Source organism: Vicugna pacos, chromosome 3 (genome assembly GCF_048564905.1).
Source record: "Vicugna pacos chromosome 3, VicPac4, whole genome shotgun sequence".
In the NCBI taxonomy this organism is placed as follows: domain Eukaryota; kingdom Metazoa; phylum Chordata; class Mammalia; order Artiodactyla; family Camelidae; genus Vicugna; species Vicugna pacos.
In genome coordinates this window covers 95,043,555-95,059,238 of record NC_132989.1, presented here as the reverse complement: position 1 = coordinate 95,059,238, position 15,684 = coordinate 95,043,555, and the positions used below count along the sequence as shown (strand labels likewise).

The 15,684-nt window shown below is 30.6% G+C and overlaps 1 protein-coding gene across 7 annotated transcripts in view; it reads left to right on the top strand.

The window, feature by feature from the left end:
* Window positions 1-15,684, top strand: part of NIPBL (NIPBL cohesin loading factor) — a 176,097-nt gene that overhangs the window by 128,064 nt on the left and 32,349 nt on the right. For all 7 annotated transcript variants that reach the window (XM_006207665.4, XM_015242078.3, XM_072958767.1 and 4 more), the window contains 12 exons: window positions 474-612; window positions 2,129-2,211; window positions 2,806-2,938; window positions 3,847-3,990; window positions 5,936-6,025; window positions 6,893-7,107; window positions 7,218-7,320; window positions 7,938-8,036; window positions 8,134-8,280; window positions 9,899-10,033; window positions 10,775-10,873; window positions 11,703-11,756. In XM_006207665.4, the coding sequence (XP_006207727.1) occupies window positions 474-612; window positions 2,129-2,211; window positions 2,806-2,938; window positions 3,847-3,990; window positions 5,936-6,025; window positions 6,893-7,107; window positions 7,218-7,320; window positions 7,938-8,036; window positions 8,134-8,280; window positions 9,899-10,033; window positions 10,775-10,873; window positions 11,703-11,756 (1,441 nt within the window). The remainder of the gene's footprint in view (window positions 1-473; window positions 613-2,128; window positions 2,212-2,805; window positions 2,939-3,846; window positions 3,991-5,935; window positions 6,026-6,892; window positions 7,108-7,217; window positions 7,321-7,937; window positions 8,037-8,133; window positions 8,281-9,898; window positions 10,034-10,774; window positions 10,874-11,702; window positions 11,757-15,684) is intronic.

Here is a 15,684-nt window from a genome sequence, read left to right as displayed (position 1 = left end):
AATTCTTATGTTTTTAACTACCTTTAGAATAAAAAGGTTTAAAATTTGATTCTTCATGTTTTGTGTCACTGACCTTATACTCTAATACAGGTGATCAAGAGCTTACTATGTAACAGATTTTAATAAGAAAATGAATACCTGGATGCATGGGCATTTGGAAATCGTTTTGAGAGATATTTGATATTTTTCATTACAAGTTTTTTATCTGCAGTACATACAAAGTATAGAAGTTTGTATTAAAAGTTTTATTTTTCCTTTGACTTTTTAAATTATCTATGCATAGGCATTTAGTTGGATTTTTTTCCTAATTTATCAAAAATAATTAGACATAAGGACACTATTATAAGCACTAAAGATAATGCCTAGAAATATTGGTAAAGAAAGCATCCTGAAATTTTCAGATGATAGATAACATGTCAAATGAAGTTCTCTTCATACTGTATACAATTTAAATATTTTCTTCTCCATTAAAGGTTAAACAGTAGTGATATGGATGGAGAGCCTATGTATATTCAAATGGTTACAGCACTGGTTTTACAACTGATTCAGTGTGTAGTACACTTACCATCATCAGAGAAGGACTCTAATTCAGAAGAGGACTCAAATAAAAAAGTAAGGAATCTTTTGTAAGTTTTATAACTCTACTTTTATAGGAAGAAGCACAAATATTCTCTGCCATTCTTGTAAAACTGAGTTCTTAATTAGGGCTTCATGGCTGGGCTTTCGGATCTTTGCAGAGCATTAGACTAAATTTTAGGAGGCTTGAATTCTGGTCCTGACTGTTATATCTACCAGTCATGAAACATACAGATTATTTTAATCTGAGCTGGTTTCTTCAGCTATAAAATGAAGGTGATAATACCTAACAAGCCTGCTATAACAAGTTGTAAGACTCAAGTGATATTGAATATGAAAATGAGTATTATAATTATAATATGTAAAATATATAATAATGCATAATAAGTAATTATACAATTAATATTAAATTCATGCAGAAAATTAGTTTATTTCCTCACTGTTAAGTAACTCAATTAGTTTATTCCCTCACTATTAAGCAGTTCATACTTACTTTTGAATTTGTAGCCTTCACCCATCAACACTTAAAATTTTTCCCACTTCTATAGTTTTACCTTAAAAAAGTTCAGAAGACACAGGAATAATTTTATTTCTTTATTCTGTTATAACCAGATGTTGGAGGGGGATGTGGGTGTGGGTGTTTGTGTGTGCGCACATGCACGTGTGGTGATAAATATATAGTAGAGTAACCAGCTAATAAAGTGTAAAATGATATCAAAAAGTTGAGGTCCCGGTTGTTTCTCTCCCTCTCATAATCCCACTGTTCTCTTTGCAAATCTTTCTTTCCTTTTTTCACTCACCATTGTGTTTAATACATGTAACTAATACCAGATTCTTTTTGACTTGAGTCAGATGCATCATATAACTATATCACAGCTTAAAGCAAACACTTCTCTAGATTTACTTAGAAGTAGAATATTAAATCATAGTGTACATGCATTTTTAACTTTGCTACAACTTGTCAGTTTGCTCACCATAGTGGTGTTCTAGTTTGCATTCTTTCTTTTTTATTTTGCTTAGTCTAGTCAGTGTGAAATGATACCATGTTTTATTTTGCATTTTTCTGGTTACTAGTGAACTTCTTCATGTATTTGTTCACCGTTGGGATTTCCACAACTTTTAATTGACTATATCCTGGTCTTTAAATTTTTAATGAAGGAGTTGAATTTTCTTTGGCATTATGTATCAGTGTTTCATAAACTTTTGAACTTGCAATTTTTTTTCAAAATTCTTTTTGTATTTTCAGTCAAAACTGTTCTGACCTAGATCATCATAAGTAACTATTGACATCTCATTTGTGAAACACATTTATCACTCTTAACATATTTTAATAAATTAAAATAAACTCAGTATTTTTATTTGGTTTTTACGAAGTATTGAAATATGTTTAGTATGCTAATTGTAGCTTCTCTTTTTTATATATGAGACTAGTTAAGAATTTTAGTATATAAATTTATTGCTCCTATTCAGTAATAACATGGCAATAGTAACTGAACTAACTTGCTTGTTAGTTAATTTTTGATATCTGTATATATTCATTGTCTCAATCTAGGTTGACCAAGATGTTGTTATTACCAATTCTTATGAAACAGCCATGCGAACAGCCCAAAACTTCCTTTCCATCTTCCTTAAAAAGTGAGTAAAATTAACATAATCTGTTTTTTATTTTCCCCAGTACAGAGTAGTTCATTTATTTTATGTAAAAGATTAATCCAATTTCCTGTCATAATCTGAACCTTCAGTATCTCTTTTTGACCCTTGATTTCCTTATCTTTAAAATGAGGCAATTAGAATATTAAAAATCTAAAATTTTGTGAGCTTACTTGTATGTTGAAATCCAAAAGTTAAAGTCTTAGATTGAAATTTTATAATTTTTCTTCAGTGAATTTTGGGAAATTCTCAGTGAATAGGAAATTTTGTGGAGAGAAGTTTGCTTAGCCTTTAGAAGAATTTATGGTAATCTCATAGGAAAAACAGTGGTTGTTATTTAAAACATGTTATACTTGCCAGAAAGTAAAGTTAATGTTAGTCAATAAATGAATTCCCTGTAGTAGGGGAACAAATGAAGTTTGAGAAATAAATTCATTTTAAAACATAAATTGATTTAATCTCCTCTCTTATACCATAGTTAGATAGAAGAGAAGAGAAACCTTAGTTAACAAAATTTAAATTATATTGGTGGGCATGTCACCTAAATTCACAGCCTTTTTATTATTTATCTTTGAACAGATGTGGTAGTAAACAAGGTGAAGAAGATTACAGACCACTATTTGAAAATTTTGTTCAAGACCTTCTTTCAACAGTCAATAAGCCTGAATGGCCTGCTGCTGAACTACTCCTTAGTTTGTTAGGGAGACTGTTGGTAAGAGTATAGCATTTAAAGATTATTAAATTACTAGAAGACAACATAATGAGGATGTACTCTGATTCACAGATGATGAATTCTTTAAAAATGTGTAAGGAAATATGACCATTGCATCTCTATCTTTTTGCATGTGCATATCTGTACACAATATTGTCAGTACCTTGTAGAAAACTTTGAAATGTTGTGACTTTTGGTGCTTTCATTTCATTACATAAGATAACAGTGCTTTAAAAACTTTTTGTTTGTTTGGAGATATTTGTTAGTTAAAAGCATCTCAACACTAAGTCATTGTAAGTTATAACTTAAGTTATTGTAGTTAATTCATTTCAAAGCATGAAACTGATAAATGTGAACTTTTTGTTATTTTTAAGAGTATTTCTAAAATGTGGCACTAAAGTTTTAGTCCTTATGTAATACAATAGGGATTTCTTTTTTTATTTTTAAACTACATTTGGAGTTACACAATTGTTTCAAAGTTTTAGGGACCCTTCTGTCAACTGGAAAATGTGTTAATACTGTCCTGAGGCCAAGATAATATTCCATAGGCATCAGAATTCCATCCTAAGAAATTCTTACTTAGTAATATTCCTTTTTTTTTTAACTTTATACTTTTTTCCCACTTTTAAGCCTATGTTTAAAGACAGTGACCGTGTTCTTAGGGAGGTTTAATCTATAATTTTTTAATGTGCTCACTTGAGCAGCACAAATACTGTAATTTTTTTTTAAATGAAAATGTTCAGATTCCAGAAATTTTCAAAAGTCAGTTACTTTGTGGAATAATATCACAAGAAAAAAAAGTTTAAATTTCAAATAATACAACATGGATTTGAACTTGATGAGATAAATTGCTTTTATTTTAAATATATTATAACTTAAATGAAATCGAAATTATTTTTGTTATGTAGGTTCATCAATTCAGTAACAAGTCAACAGAAATGGCTTTAAGAGTGGCATCTCTTGACTACCTTGGAACTGTTGCTGCACGACTGAGGAAAGATGCTGTTACAAGCAAAATGGATCAAGGGTCTATAGAACGGATTTTAAAACAGGTATTGAGATAAAGAATTTGAATTACAGGGATAAGTAATAGTTAAGTACTTTCTTTCAGTATTCTTATGTTACGTTTTATTTTATAGATTTAAAATAAAATCTTATTTCTAACAAGTAGGCTTTTTCAAAATCCCCACAGAGAAAGTTTATACCTTAGGGTGAATTATGTCTACCAGGAGCTTCAAATGATTTAAGAAAATTGATCGATAAATGATCTCTAATTTTACCATATACAATGTTTTCATTTTCTTTTCTTTTTTTTTAGCATCCATAAGCATACCCATGTTGGCTGTTACAAACATTTCTAATTTTTTTTCCTATGTATTTTGAAATAATTTTAAACATACAGAAGATTATAGAATTATTACAAAAGGCTCCCATAAACTTTTCACCCAGATTTCTTAATGATTGACTTTTGCTTCTTCATTCTTTTCCAAAATGTGCACACATGTGTATCTATATTTGCTTTTTTTTTTTTTTGTCTTCTGAACCATTTGAGCAGACAGAATGCCCCCATTCCCCCCTCAGTTTCATAGTGTGATTCCCTGGACAAGCAGGACCAACATTAACATCACCTAGGAACTTGTTAGAAATGCAAATTCCCAGAACTCTCCCTGGACCTACTGAATCAGAAGCTCTGGGGCTGGGGCCTAGCAGTCTGGTTTAACAAACCCTCCAGGTAATTCTAATGAATGCTTAAGTTTGAGAACTGCTCTGTGTATATTTTCTACAAACAAGAACTCTCACTTAAATATCGCAGTACAACTATCAAAAGCAAGAAATTACCATTAGTGTAATACTACGGCGTAATGGAATACTATGATTCCTGTTGTATTTAATGGGTTATTATTTGTTGTTACTATTTTAATGTTTAAACTGTCCTAGATTTGACCAGTGAGAGCCCCTTCAAACTAGCGTTTGTATCTTTTTGATACCTTCCCATCTTACCTTGAGGATTTTCTTACATTGTGGCACAGCAAGATGTTTTAGGCTCATCTTTTCCATTCCTGGCCCCAGCCCTGGAATCAACAAAGTACTGCTGATTCCTTTCATTGGAGAATGAGAATTTAAAAATCAGGATCTAGGTGCTAGGTGATTTTCAGTATTTCTAAGCCTGGACCTATGACCTATTTGCCACATATGGCCAGGTAGATTACACACTGTAAAACACAAGGGGAGTGATCATTGGTAAATGTTTCTATGACTCTTCACATACTTCCAAATTGCTTTTAGAGGTTATAAACAGTTACTAGTTTATAATGCTGTGATTAATTTTTGGATGTATTCATTTCACCACGCTTCAAGATAGTTATCCTAATCTTTGTTTTCTGCTTAAATATATTCTAAACCATGTATTTGGCATTTCATATGTTAAAACCAGAGTGTAAGCTATAGAAATGAGTGTCAGCTCACAGTTAATTTCTGACTCTGTGTTGTTCTTGGCAGGACCTAAAGATTTAGTTCCTTTCTGATTCTAGAGCAGGTGAACAGCTCAGATATGCCTATTGTATATTCAATATCCTACATGAAATATAGCACTATTTTATATTAATTAGAAATAAAAACATTTCCCTTTCAAAAACCTGTAACATATATGATAATACAGACAATAACAGTTTCCATTTACTAGATTAAAAATTTGGAGTTGTCTCTTTTACCAAACAGAAAACCAGTCCTAGGACCTTCCTACCTATGAGCTTCTTCAAGGAAAAATAACATGTAGTTCATAAAAATAAGGGCCAACCTCAGCTATCAGTATACGTCAGCTATCAATGTGTACGTTTTTCAAAAATAGTATCCTTCTGTTTCTTCCTTTTAATTGCTACGCTTATGTTTTCAGTTTTATTATTTATCATTTTTTCTCTCAGACTTGTGTTTACGGCTAGATGATTTATTACAGTACATTTTTAATATCTTTTTTATCTTATTTGGTTTATTTTGTAGGTTTCAGGAGGAGAAGATGAAATCCAACAATTACAAAAAGCATTGCTTGATTACTTGGATGAAAACACTGAGACTGATCCTTCACTAGTGGTAGGATTCCACTTTTTTGTAGAGATCACATATTTATTCAACTTGAGTGTGAAAAAAACTTAGGAAGTGCTGTGAAGAGGAAAGTTGTACTGGAATATTGATTTTTGAGACAGATACTTGATAAACAGAAAAGAATGGTTATGGATTGATTTGTCCTAAATGGAATTCTGGTTCAGATACTGTAGTTTTCTAAAATTGTGTGTGACACAGGAATTATTTGGAAATCTTTCCATAGGTTATCCTTGAGACCAGGTTGGATCATTTGATCTCAGGGTGGATTATGGCCCATGTGGTACATGAGATGCTCTATTGGCCTATTAGAAGAAACTTTAGACTTTTATGTGTATATTTATTGGTAAATATAATCCTTCTATTTTTACGTATATTAGGTATTCAAAATATTAGTATAATAAGTTTATATGTAAAATATAAACTGTGTTAGGGAACAGTGTGCTTATACTGGGGTACTTTTAAATTTTTGTTTTTAATTAATTGTCTCTAAAGAGGTTGGAGATAACTAAGCTATTCAGACAACTACTACAGGTTTTCAGTCTTTATGGAAAGGAACAGATTATACAATGATGTGTGTCAGTTATTTCTCAATGAAAGAAAAAAACCAAATTTTTAAAAAAGGAACAAATTATATGTGTGCCTCGATGTTAAAATACTTAAAAAATAAGAAAATAATGTTTTCTATCACGTAGATATTGTAAACATTCTGGCTTTCTTAAAATCAGTTTTTATTTGATGGAATTTTTTTTAAGTAAACCTTGATACTTGTATTCGTGATTGTGAGCGCTTTATCAATGGACTGGAAATTTTGTTATTAATTGCATCAAACTCAAGTCTCATCTAATTTCTTTCCAGTTTTCTCGTAAATTCTATATAGCCCAGTGGTTCCGTGATACAACTCTGGAAACAGAAAAAGCAATGAAATCACAAAAAGATGAAGAATCGTCTGAAGGAACACATCACGCGAAGGAAGTGGAGACAACTGGTCAAATTATGCATAGAGCTGAAAACCGGAAAAAGTTTCTTAGAAGCATTATCAAAACCACACCTTCTCAGTTCAGCACATTAAAGTAAGATCCAAAGAGAAAACATCTTTACTTTTCAGTTATGTCTTTTGTATCTGTTTACATACTTCTCTAATTAAGTGAATTAATAAAAATGTAATGTCTTTTTGTTGCAGGATGAACTCTGATACTGTGGACTATGATGATGCTTGTTTGATTGTTCGATACTTGGCCTCTATGAGGCCGTTTGCCCAGAGCTTTGATATTTATTTGACACAGGTAAACTGGACCAGAATTCCTTATGAAATGATACTAATTTTTGTAATTCTGGATATTTCTGTTTGTGTATAATATCTATTCATTGTTGAGAACAGATATTTTAAAAAATCATGAAAGTAGCATTTGTTTCTGTTCCATGTTTGTTAAAATGTCTTTGTTCTGCATGCCTTTTACATATTGATTCTTATTTTACAGATGAATGGATATGTATCTGTATGGTACATGTAGAGTGATGGTATAGGTAGAGTGATGTTATAAAAATAAATTATTCAATTACCAAGTTATTATTTAAATGAAACTCAATATCCTGAATTTAAGTTACATGTAGAAAGGTTTCAGTGGGGCTACAGATTCTTGGAGATGAAGCATAGCAATAAAAAACAGATTTAATTGAGAATGCCAGGATAAAGGAAAGACCCTAAAGTACAGAATGCCTTACTTACCATATGTACCTACCTGTAAGTTAAAGCTTTGGATCAGTAAGATAACAGATCTTTTACTCACTTACATAAAAATTAAAGGAAAATAAATGTGATATTTATTTTAAGTTTCTTTCCGTATTTTGTTAAATGCTGTATATTCTAAAATTTATTAAAATGTCAATGTTTGCTTGGCAGATCCTTCGAGTTCTTGGTGAAAATGCAATTGCCGTTCGAACAAAAGCCATGAAGTGTTTATCTGAGGTTGTTGCTGTAGACCCCAGTATCCTAGCCAGGGTAAAGAGGAGCATAAATGATTCTTCTTATCTGAATTTTCTATACCAATTAAAATATTCTACTTAGTATAAATTATATTGCCTCTGTTTTTCTTTAGCTTGATATGCAGCGAGGAGTTCATGGACGTTTGATGGATAATTCCACTAGTGTCCGAGAAGCAGCAGTAGAGTTACTAGGCCGATTTGTCCTTTGTCGACCTCAGCTTGCTGAGCAGTATTATGATATGCTGATTGAAAGAATATTGGTATGTTTGTTTTGTCATTTTTATTGTAATTTATGAATATAAATTTGCCTTTCTCTTGTCACTTTTTTAAAATGTTATGCTAGAAAAGTAAATATCAGTTATATATTTATATTGCCTAATTTATGAACTATAGCAACTTTCTAAAGAAGGACTTATTTCAAGAGGAGGGCTGCTCAATATTGTAAAACAAATCATTGGCAAAAATGAAATTCCTCTTTTCAGTTATTATTACCTTTTGATTATGCCAGTTTACAATGAGTAAATGATAGGGGTTACATGGCATAGTTAAATATTTTGAATAAGAATCTAGAGTAATCATAGGTAAGTAAATAAACAGGAAGAATTATTTCAGTCAGCTAGGTATAGAACTTTGGTATCTGAAAGTATTTTTGGTCATTATGTGTATCTGCATGTTTTTTTAAAACTGAATTATGACAAGCTCAGATACCTGCAAGTTAAATAGGAAAATTGTTTGCTTCGTAAGAGCAAACTTAAATACTATTCTAAGATATTTTCTTCTGTGTCATGGAATTCTCTGGTCCTGAAGCATTTCCCTAGAAAATGAAAGGAGACATTGGCATTACAGAATATCTGCAGAATCTCCATACCACCTGCTACAGGCATACTGACTTCTGTAACTCAACAGAGGTGCGTTAGGTACAGGATTAGGTATTCCTGAAATGATAAGAGTTTATCTTATCACTGTTAGCCCAGGATCAGAATACTGTGTAACTGAGAATTACGGATAATTTCCTCTTCAACTGGCATAAAATCTTGATTGAAACAAAGAATTTTAAGGAGAGTGAAAGACTTTTTTCTCTCTTTTAATGCCTCAGTCTTTTCAAGAGTAAAGGGCAAAATCAACAGCATTTTCGAATATAATGAACTCTGACAGCATCTACCTTACCAATATATCCTAAAATACTTTGACAGTTGTTAACTGCATAATGGAAATAATTTTGCACAATAAGTGTTCAATGCTTTTTATTTATTTTAAAAACACTTAAATTTTGAAAATTTGTAAAGTTAAGGGAAAATAGTACAGTGAATACTCGTGTGTCCTCCACAGTATCTCATTTGTATTTTGAGTACTCTCCTTTTTACCCACTTCACCCATGACATAGACTGGTCTGGTCTTTTTAAATTAGTCATGTTATTTCCTCGTGGTTTTGTTTCATTTAATCTGTTCCTTTGTTTATTGTATTTCCTATAAATCATAAGATAGTGACAGTGGTTTGAAAGGCTTAGATTAAACATTTTTGTTAAGAATACTTCATAAGCTGTTTAAGTGGCAGATACTGTCCTAAAAGCTTCGTTTGTTGTCCCACTTAATTTAGCAAGCTTATCCCCAAGTCTCATGTTCAGTGCTATTTAATATTTTTCATGTATTAGATATTGTATTCTGAAAGCAATGACAGCATAATAAAATAACCCATATTTATGGTACCATTGATAAGAAACAATTTAAAGAGAAAATATGTATACAGATTGTGTTTATCATGTTAATAAAAAATATATATACTGCTTATTGGTATTTTCTACTTTAATTTTATCAAATTTCACACACCTAGGTATCTCAGGTTTTCCTCTGACATTTAAAATACTTTTCTGTTCTTAGGATACTGGTATCAGTGTCAGAAAGAGAGTAATTAAGATTCTAAGAGACATCTGTATTGAACAACCAACATTTCCAAAAATTACAGAAATGTGTGTAAAAATGATCCGCAGAGTCAATGATGAAGAGGGCATTAAGGTAAGATTAAAAACATTGACTACTTTAAAATTCATTTTTCATTAATGTTTTAAATAATTTAAATGTTTATTTTATTTAAATTTTGTTAATTTATACATATATAAAAACTTTAGAAGTGAATCAACATTTTAGATTATAAATTCAAGAGAAAGACATACTTAGATACAGTTATATTTCTAGATTTTGTATTCATTAATAAAATCTAATCTTACTCAACCAATTTAGCAATTATAATATTTAATGTCATTGTAGAGATTGCATTGTATACAAAAAAGTTTATTAAGTTAAATTTATTTTGATTTTCAGGTGATATGTGCTTGATTTTCTGAATTAGTGAATACTTTGTTGAAAGTTTAATCCTGAGTTCATTAATGAGTTTTCATATATGATTATCCCTGTACTTCTTTTATGAGTTTCTTTTCTTTGTTTTTTAACAACTTCCCCAAAAATAGAAAAAAAATTTTTCAGTTAGATCAAAAGCATTTGCGTGTATACTATCCAGAAGTTCTATGCTACACATTGTATCACTCATTAAAAATCTTTGCTAAATTGAGAAAGATTATATTTTTTAAATTATAAATTGGTGATTTTTTTTAAAAACTGAGAAATTCATACCAAAAATTTCAGGTAATTTGTGTTGTTAGTTTATAGTTTTGTTTTGGGCTTTAATGAGAATTTGGGATTAAGAATTTTGCCACATTTGTTGTAGTTAACTTTGTTGGATATTTTTCTTTCTTCTAGAAATTAGTAAATGAAACATTCCAAAAACTCTGGTTTACTCCAACTCCACACAATGACAAAGAAGCAATGACAAGAAAAATTTTAAATATCACTGATGTGGTAAGAAGGACTGGAACAAGGGTGGTCCCTGTGGGTGCAAACTTTATTGAGGCCTACCTCATCTTCTTACAAAGGGAGAGACAGTGATGAGATATTGGTTAATTTCTACATTTAGTACCACTTCCCTTACTTTGTATTTCCGGAGATACTCAAGGGATGCAAATAAGAGGAGATTGGTGTTTCTACTTAGCCCCACTTTTTGACAGTCATTGACTTAAACACTGATATTGAAATTCTCCAGATTATTCCAATGTTTACAAACTGAGAGGGAAAGAAGTGTAGTAATCCAGTAGATATAGTATAGATGCAGTAACCCAGAGATGGCATCCTGAAAAAAGACAGTAATTTCTGCCTTTTTAGAAAACATGAATAAAGATTAATTTCTTTTGTTTAATTATGTACATAAGCTATAATTTCTTTGACCCAGAATACTTTTCATGTTTTGAACATAAGAAATTTTTTACTACAGATTACATGATCATCTCTGATTCACTGATGTCTTTGTTATCTAGAACAATGAGAAGCAAATAGTTCATTTTTTATCATTCTGGACCGTACAGATTTTTCTGACAGTATATGATTCAAGATAACTGTTCAAAATGTAATACCATATTTAATTTCAATACATTAATTACTTGAATGTCTTCTGAGGTATATTTAGAACAAAATTCTTTAATTTATTAGCTTACTGAAAACACAGTTTACTTTTAAAATAATTTTTTTTAATTTGGAACACTGGACATTTATATACTTAAGGCTACAGCATAGCAAAAGTATATTTTAAAGTAAATTTCTAATTTTGATAGTTTCGCCATATCTCCTCTCATAGGTTGCAGCATGCAGAGATACTGGATATGACTGGTTTGAGCAACTCCTTCAAAACGTGAGTGTTTATAGACTATGATTTGAAAGTACTTTTTCAGTTATTTTTGAAGTATTTGCTTTGTGCTAAAGAAAATTTATTTTAATGTATTAGGCTGTATGTTTTGGTTGCTAGCCCTATTTAATCGATTATTGAGTTACTTTTTACAAGTAAGTCGTACAAATCACTAATTTATATTCTGTCTTCCCATCTTTCTAGATAATTATTTCCTCTTATCCTTTTAATCTAGAAGATAGAGATGAGGTCTATAAATAGATATACAGATTTCATTAAGTATATATTTACATTATTTGACATGTTATAAAATATATAGAATTTTCTGCAGTAGTACAGAATTCAACTGCAGTTTGTGTTTTTTCAGAATTTCATATCTGGAAATATTTAACTCCCTATGAATTTTTTTGTTTAAGACATTTCAAATACATAGAAGTGCCCATCACCCAGCTTCAAAAATTATCAGCATTTACCTAATATTCTGTTTATTTTTATTCCTCTCCAATCTTTTTTTTTTCCTTTTGGCTATAATACTTTAAAGCAAATCTCATATTTTATATCATTTGACCCATAAATACTTTAGTATCTATCTCTAATAGAAATGACTTTTTAAAAAGTAACCAGAATATAATTGTCATCTATATCAGAATAAATGTTAATAAATTATTTCCTAGTATCTGACACCTAGTCAGCATTCACATTTCCCTAATTGCCTCAAAAATATATTCTTATAGTTGATTTGCAGTCGCTTTAGTTGACATGACTCATAAGACTTAGTCTATAATAGTCAACCCCTCATTTCTCCTTTTTCCATGCCACTTAGGTGTTCTCCTGTTGAATGTCCCACATTCTTGATTTCATACATCTCTTATTTCTGATATCATTTAAGTTGTTCCTCTGTCCACCCTTTTTTCCTGTAAACTCTTAGTTAGATCTAGAGGTTTAATAATACTGAAGTTCAGTTTTAGGAATATGAGACAAGAATATTTCATAGGTGATGCTGAATATTATTGCATCACATCAGTAGGCACATAATATTTGGTTGTCCCATTTTTAGTGATCGTTCAGTGCCTGGTACTTCTATTTTAAAGTCTTTCAGAACTGGTTTTTAAATGACCATTACCTTGCAACATACTGAGTTTTTTCTAATTATTTTATTTCTTCCATATGAATTAGCTAGGATTCTTCTTTAAAGAAGAATTTTGTCCTGATTATTTGGTTACTATAGTTTGTGCAAGAAAGGCGAGGGAAATGCTTTTTTCTTTTCCATTACTTACCAGTTTTTAGAATAATGAATTTTCCTGTCAATTTTCAAAGGTGAATAAAGAGTTCTTTTATTTTTAATATCAGTGTGAACTAATAGATTTTTATGCGTTTGTATCTTAATTCATTGCAGTTGTAATTGTTTTTGAAACTCAGCTTGTTTCATCTTTGCCCAGAGATAGTCCCTTCAAGTTGGTCTTGTATCTTTTTGGTATAACCTCATTGCTCTTTTGTAGCCTAATCACTTTCTGCCTCTTCAAGATACCCCAGACTCAACTTGCACATTTTCTGTCCCAAACCTGAAATCATTCATTTTGTCAAAGAGAGCTAATTCCCTTTACTGGGAATAATCTGGGTGTTGTGAATATTCATTGCTAGTGAGTTATCATAGTTTTGGTCCTTTTTAGAGGATAGAGCTAAAAAATATGTATTTTTTAGAAAGAAAAAAAAAGAAATCAAGAATTTACATTGAAATCTTTAATTCAAATTTCAGATTTTGAGTTTCTTCTTCTTTGGTTTTATTCTTTCCTTTAGGCTGAAAATCTTAGCTCCCAAGGAAATAAACATAATTTCCTATTTGCTTTTGCCCTACTATATTAATGATAAGATTATTGGACAGTTTCACATTTTCTTTGCATTTCTTTTTATCTAAGCTCAATAAATATAAACCATTAAAAGTCTATCTTGAAATAATTTTTTCTGTTTGATTATGTCAGCAGTTTACTGCTAGGTCTGTTTGTTTAATTTTTTATTTTTAGTGATAACTTCAGTAATAAAACTGTATTTAATAACATTTTTGACAATCAACCAAAAGTATTTCATTGAGCATGATTTACATGCAAAATATTTGCCAGTTTTAGTTGTGCAGGTCGATTAATTTTAATAATTATATACAGTGATGTAAGAATATCACTCTTAAAAGCTTCCTGGTGCCACTTTGTAGTTGATTCTCTCCCCCTGGCCCTTGCAAACTGTTGACCCATTTTTGTCAATATAGTTGTACCCTTTGTAGAATTTCACATTAATGGAATCATACAGCTTGTATTTTGCGTTTGACTTCTTATAACTAATAGAACACTACTAGTATATTAATATTTTATTCCTTTTTATTGCTGAGTAGCATTGATAGTATGGATGTATCATAATTTCTTAATTCACAAATTATAGAGTTCTAGGTTGTTTCTAGTTTGGGCTATTACAAATAGTGCTGCTATCAATAGTTGTGGGCAAGTTTTTGTGGGGATGTGCATTTTCACTTCTCTTGGGTAAATTCCTATGAATGTGATTGCTGGGTCATGTGGGGAGTGAGAAACTGCCAAGCTGTTTTTCCAAAATGGCTGAACCATTTTGCATTTCCACCAGCAATGTTCCTTTGCTCCACACCCTCACCAGTAGTTGGTATTGTCAGTCTTTTTAATTTCAGCCGTTAAACCACAGTTTAAAGCATTCTGGTCATGTGCAGTAACATGTTGCTATTTTAAAAAATTTAAGGTATCTTTTTTAAACACCCTCATGGTGTTTGCTTATGTTATTCAGTCTATAATACTGTGGACTCTCTTTATCAGTCATCTTCCATTTTATAATTTTCATAATTTTACATGATATATGCAGCATCCTTTCCCTCCTAAGTCAAACAATTAGTTGTGTATTGTAGAGCCTTTTGACCATCTTAGTTTTATTTATGTCAGCTATTTCTAAGCGGACATAATAATTTCTAAGAAGCTCTACAAATCATATTTCATGTGATAATTATAATAAATGTATAATAAAAAGTAAGAAGAGTAGCTATCAGAAATGTCATTATTTAGTATTAATAAAAAAGAATCTGAGATAATATCCCTATGTATTATGGGCAAGTTAGAAGTAAAAAAGAAAACACTAGTAGATTTATAACCTCTTAGCAGTGGTTTTATATTTTTTCTAACTTTACTCTCTAGTTGTCCATTCAACCCATTCTTCCTATTCATTGCTTTCCTAATTTAGTTTCTGCCAACTATTTAGTTTACCAAAATGACACTGTGACTTTTTGATACAGTCATTAGACTAACAAAGTTTAGTGTAATGAAATGAAGAACACTAAAAATATTTATCTAAATACATGTGTCAGAGATATAACCACTCTTAGTAATTGTAATAACATTGTGCATAAATGTTAAGAGAAGCTAGGAAGGATACAAAGAATAGACTGCTGGAATTAGTGAATATTCGTAAGTAAGATAATTAGCAAGCACACTTAGCTATTTCCACTTGAGTTCCTGTGTACACATTCCATTCCATCCAATTTCAGATTTTTCTCATTTTTATTATTTTTGTGTTGGGTCAGCTTCCTTATAGATTGGTGATTCCCAATTCATGGAATGTGGTTTCCTAGGGAAATTTGAAATACTATGTGACATAGCTTCAAATTTACACATGCATCAAACTCTAGTCACCGACTACATATTTTGTTAGTATGTCAAATATTTGTATACACAAACGTATATTCATTTTTCAAATGTGTGGTAATTCATTTCCTTTATAACTTTTAATGATTTCATAGCTTTTTGTGGTTTTTCAGTAGTATGTGAATGAAAAAGTTCTATCATGAAGGTCCTTACATTTTCTTTTTAAGTTTCTTAAAAGTGGTCCAATTAGTTGAAACTACTGTCATAGCCTATGATGGGTGCACAAA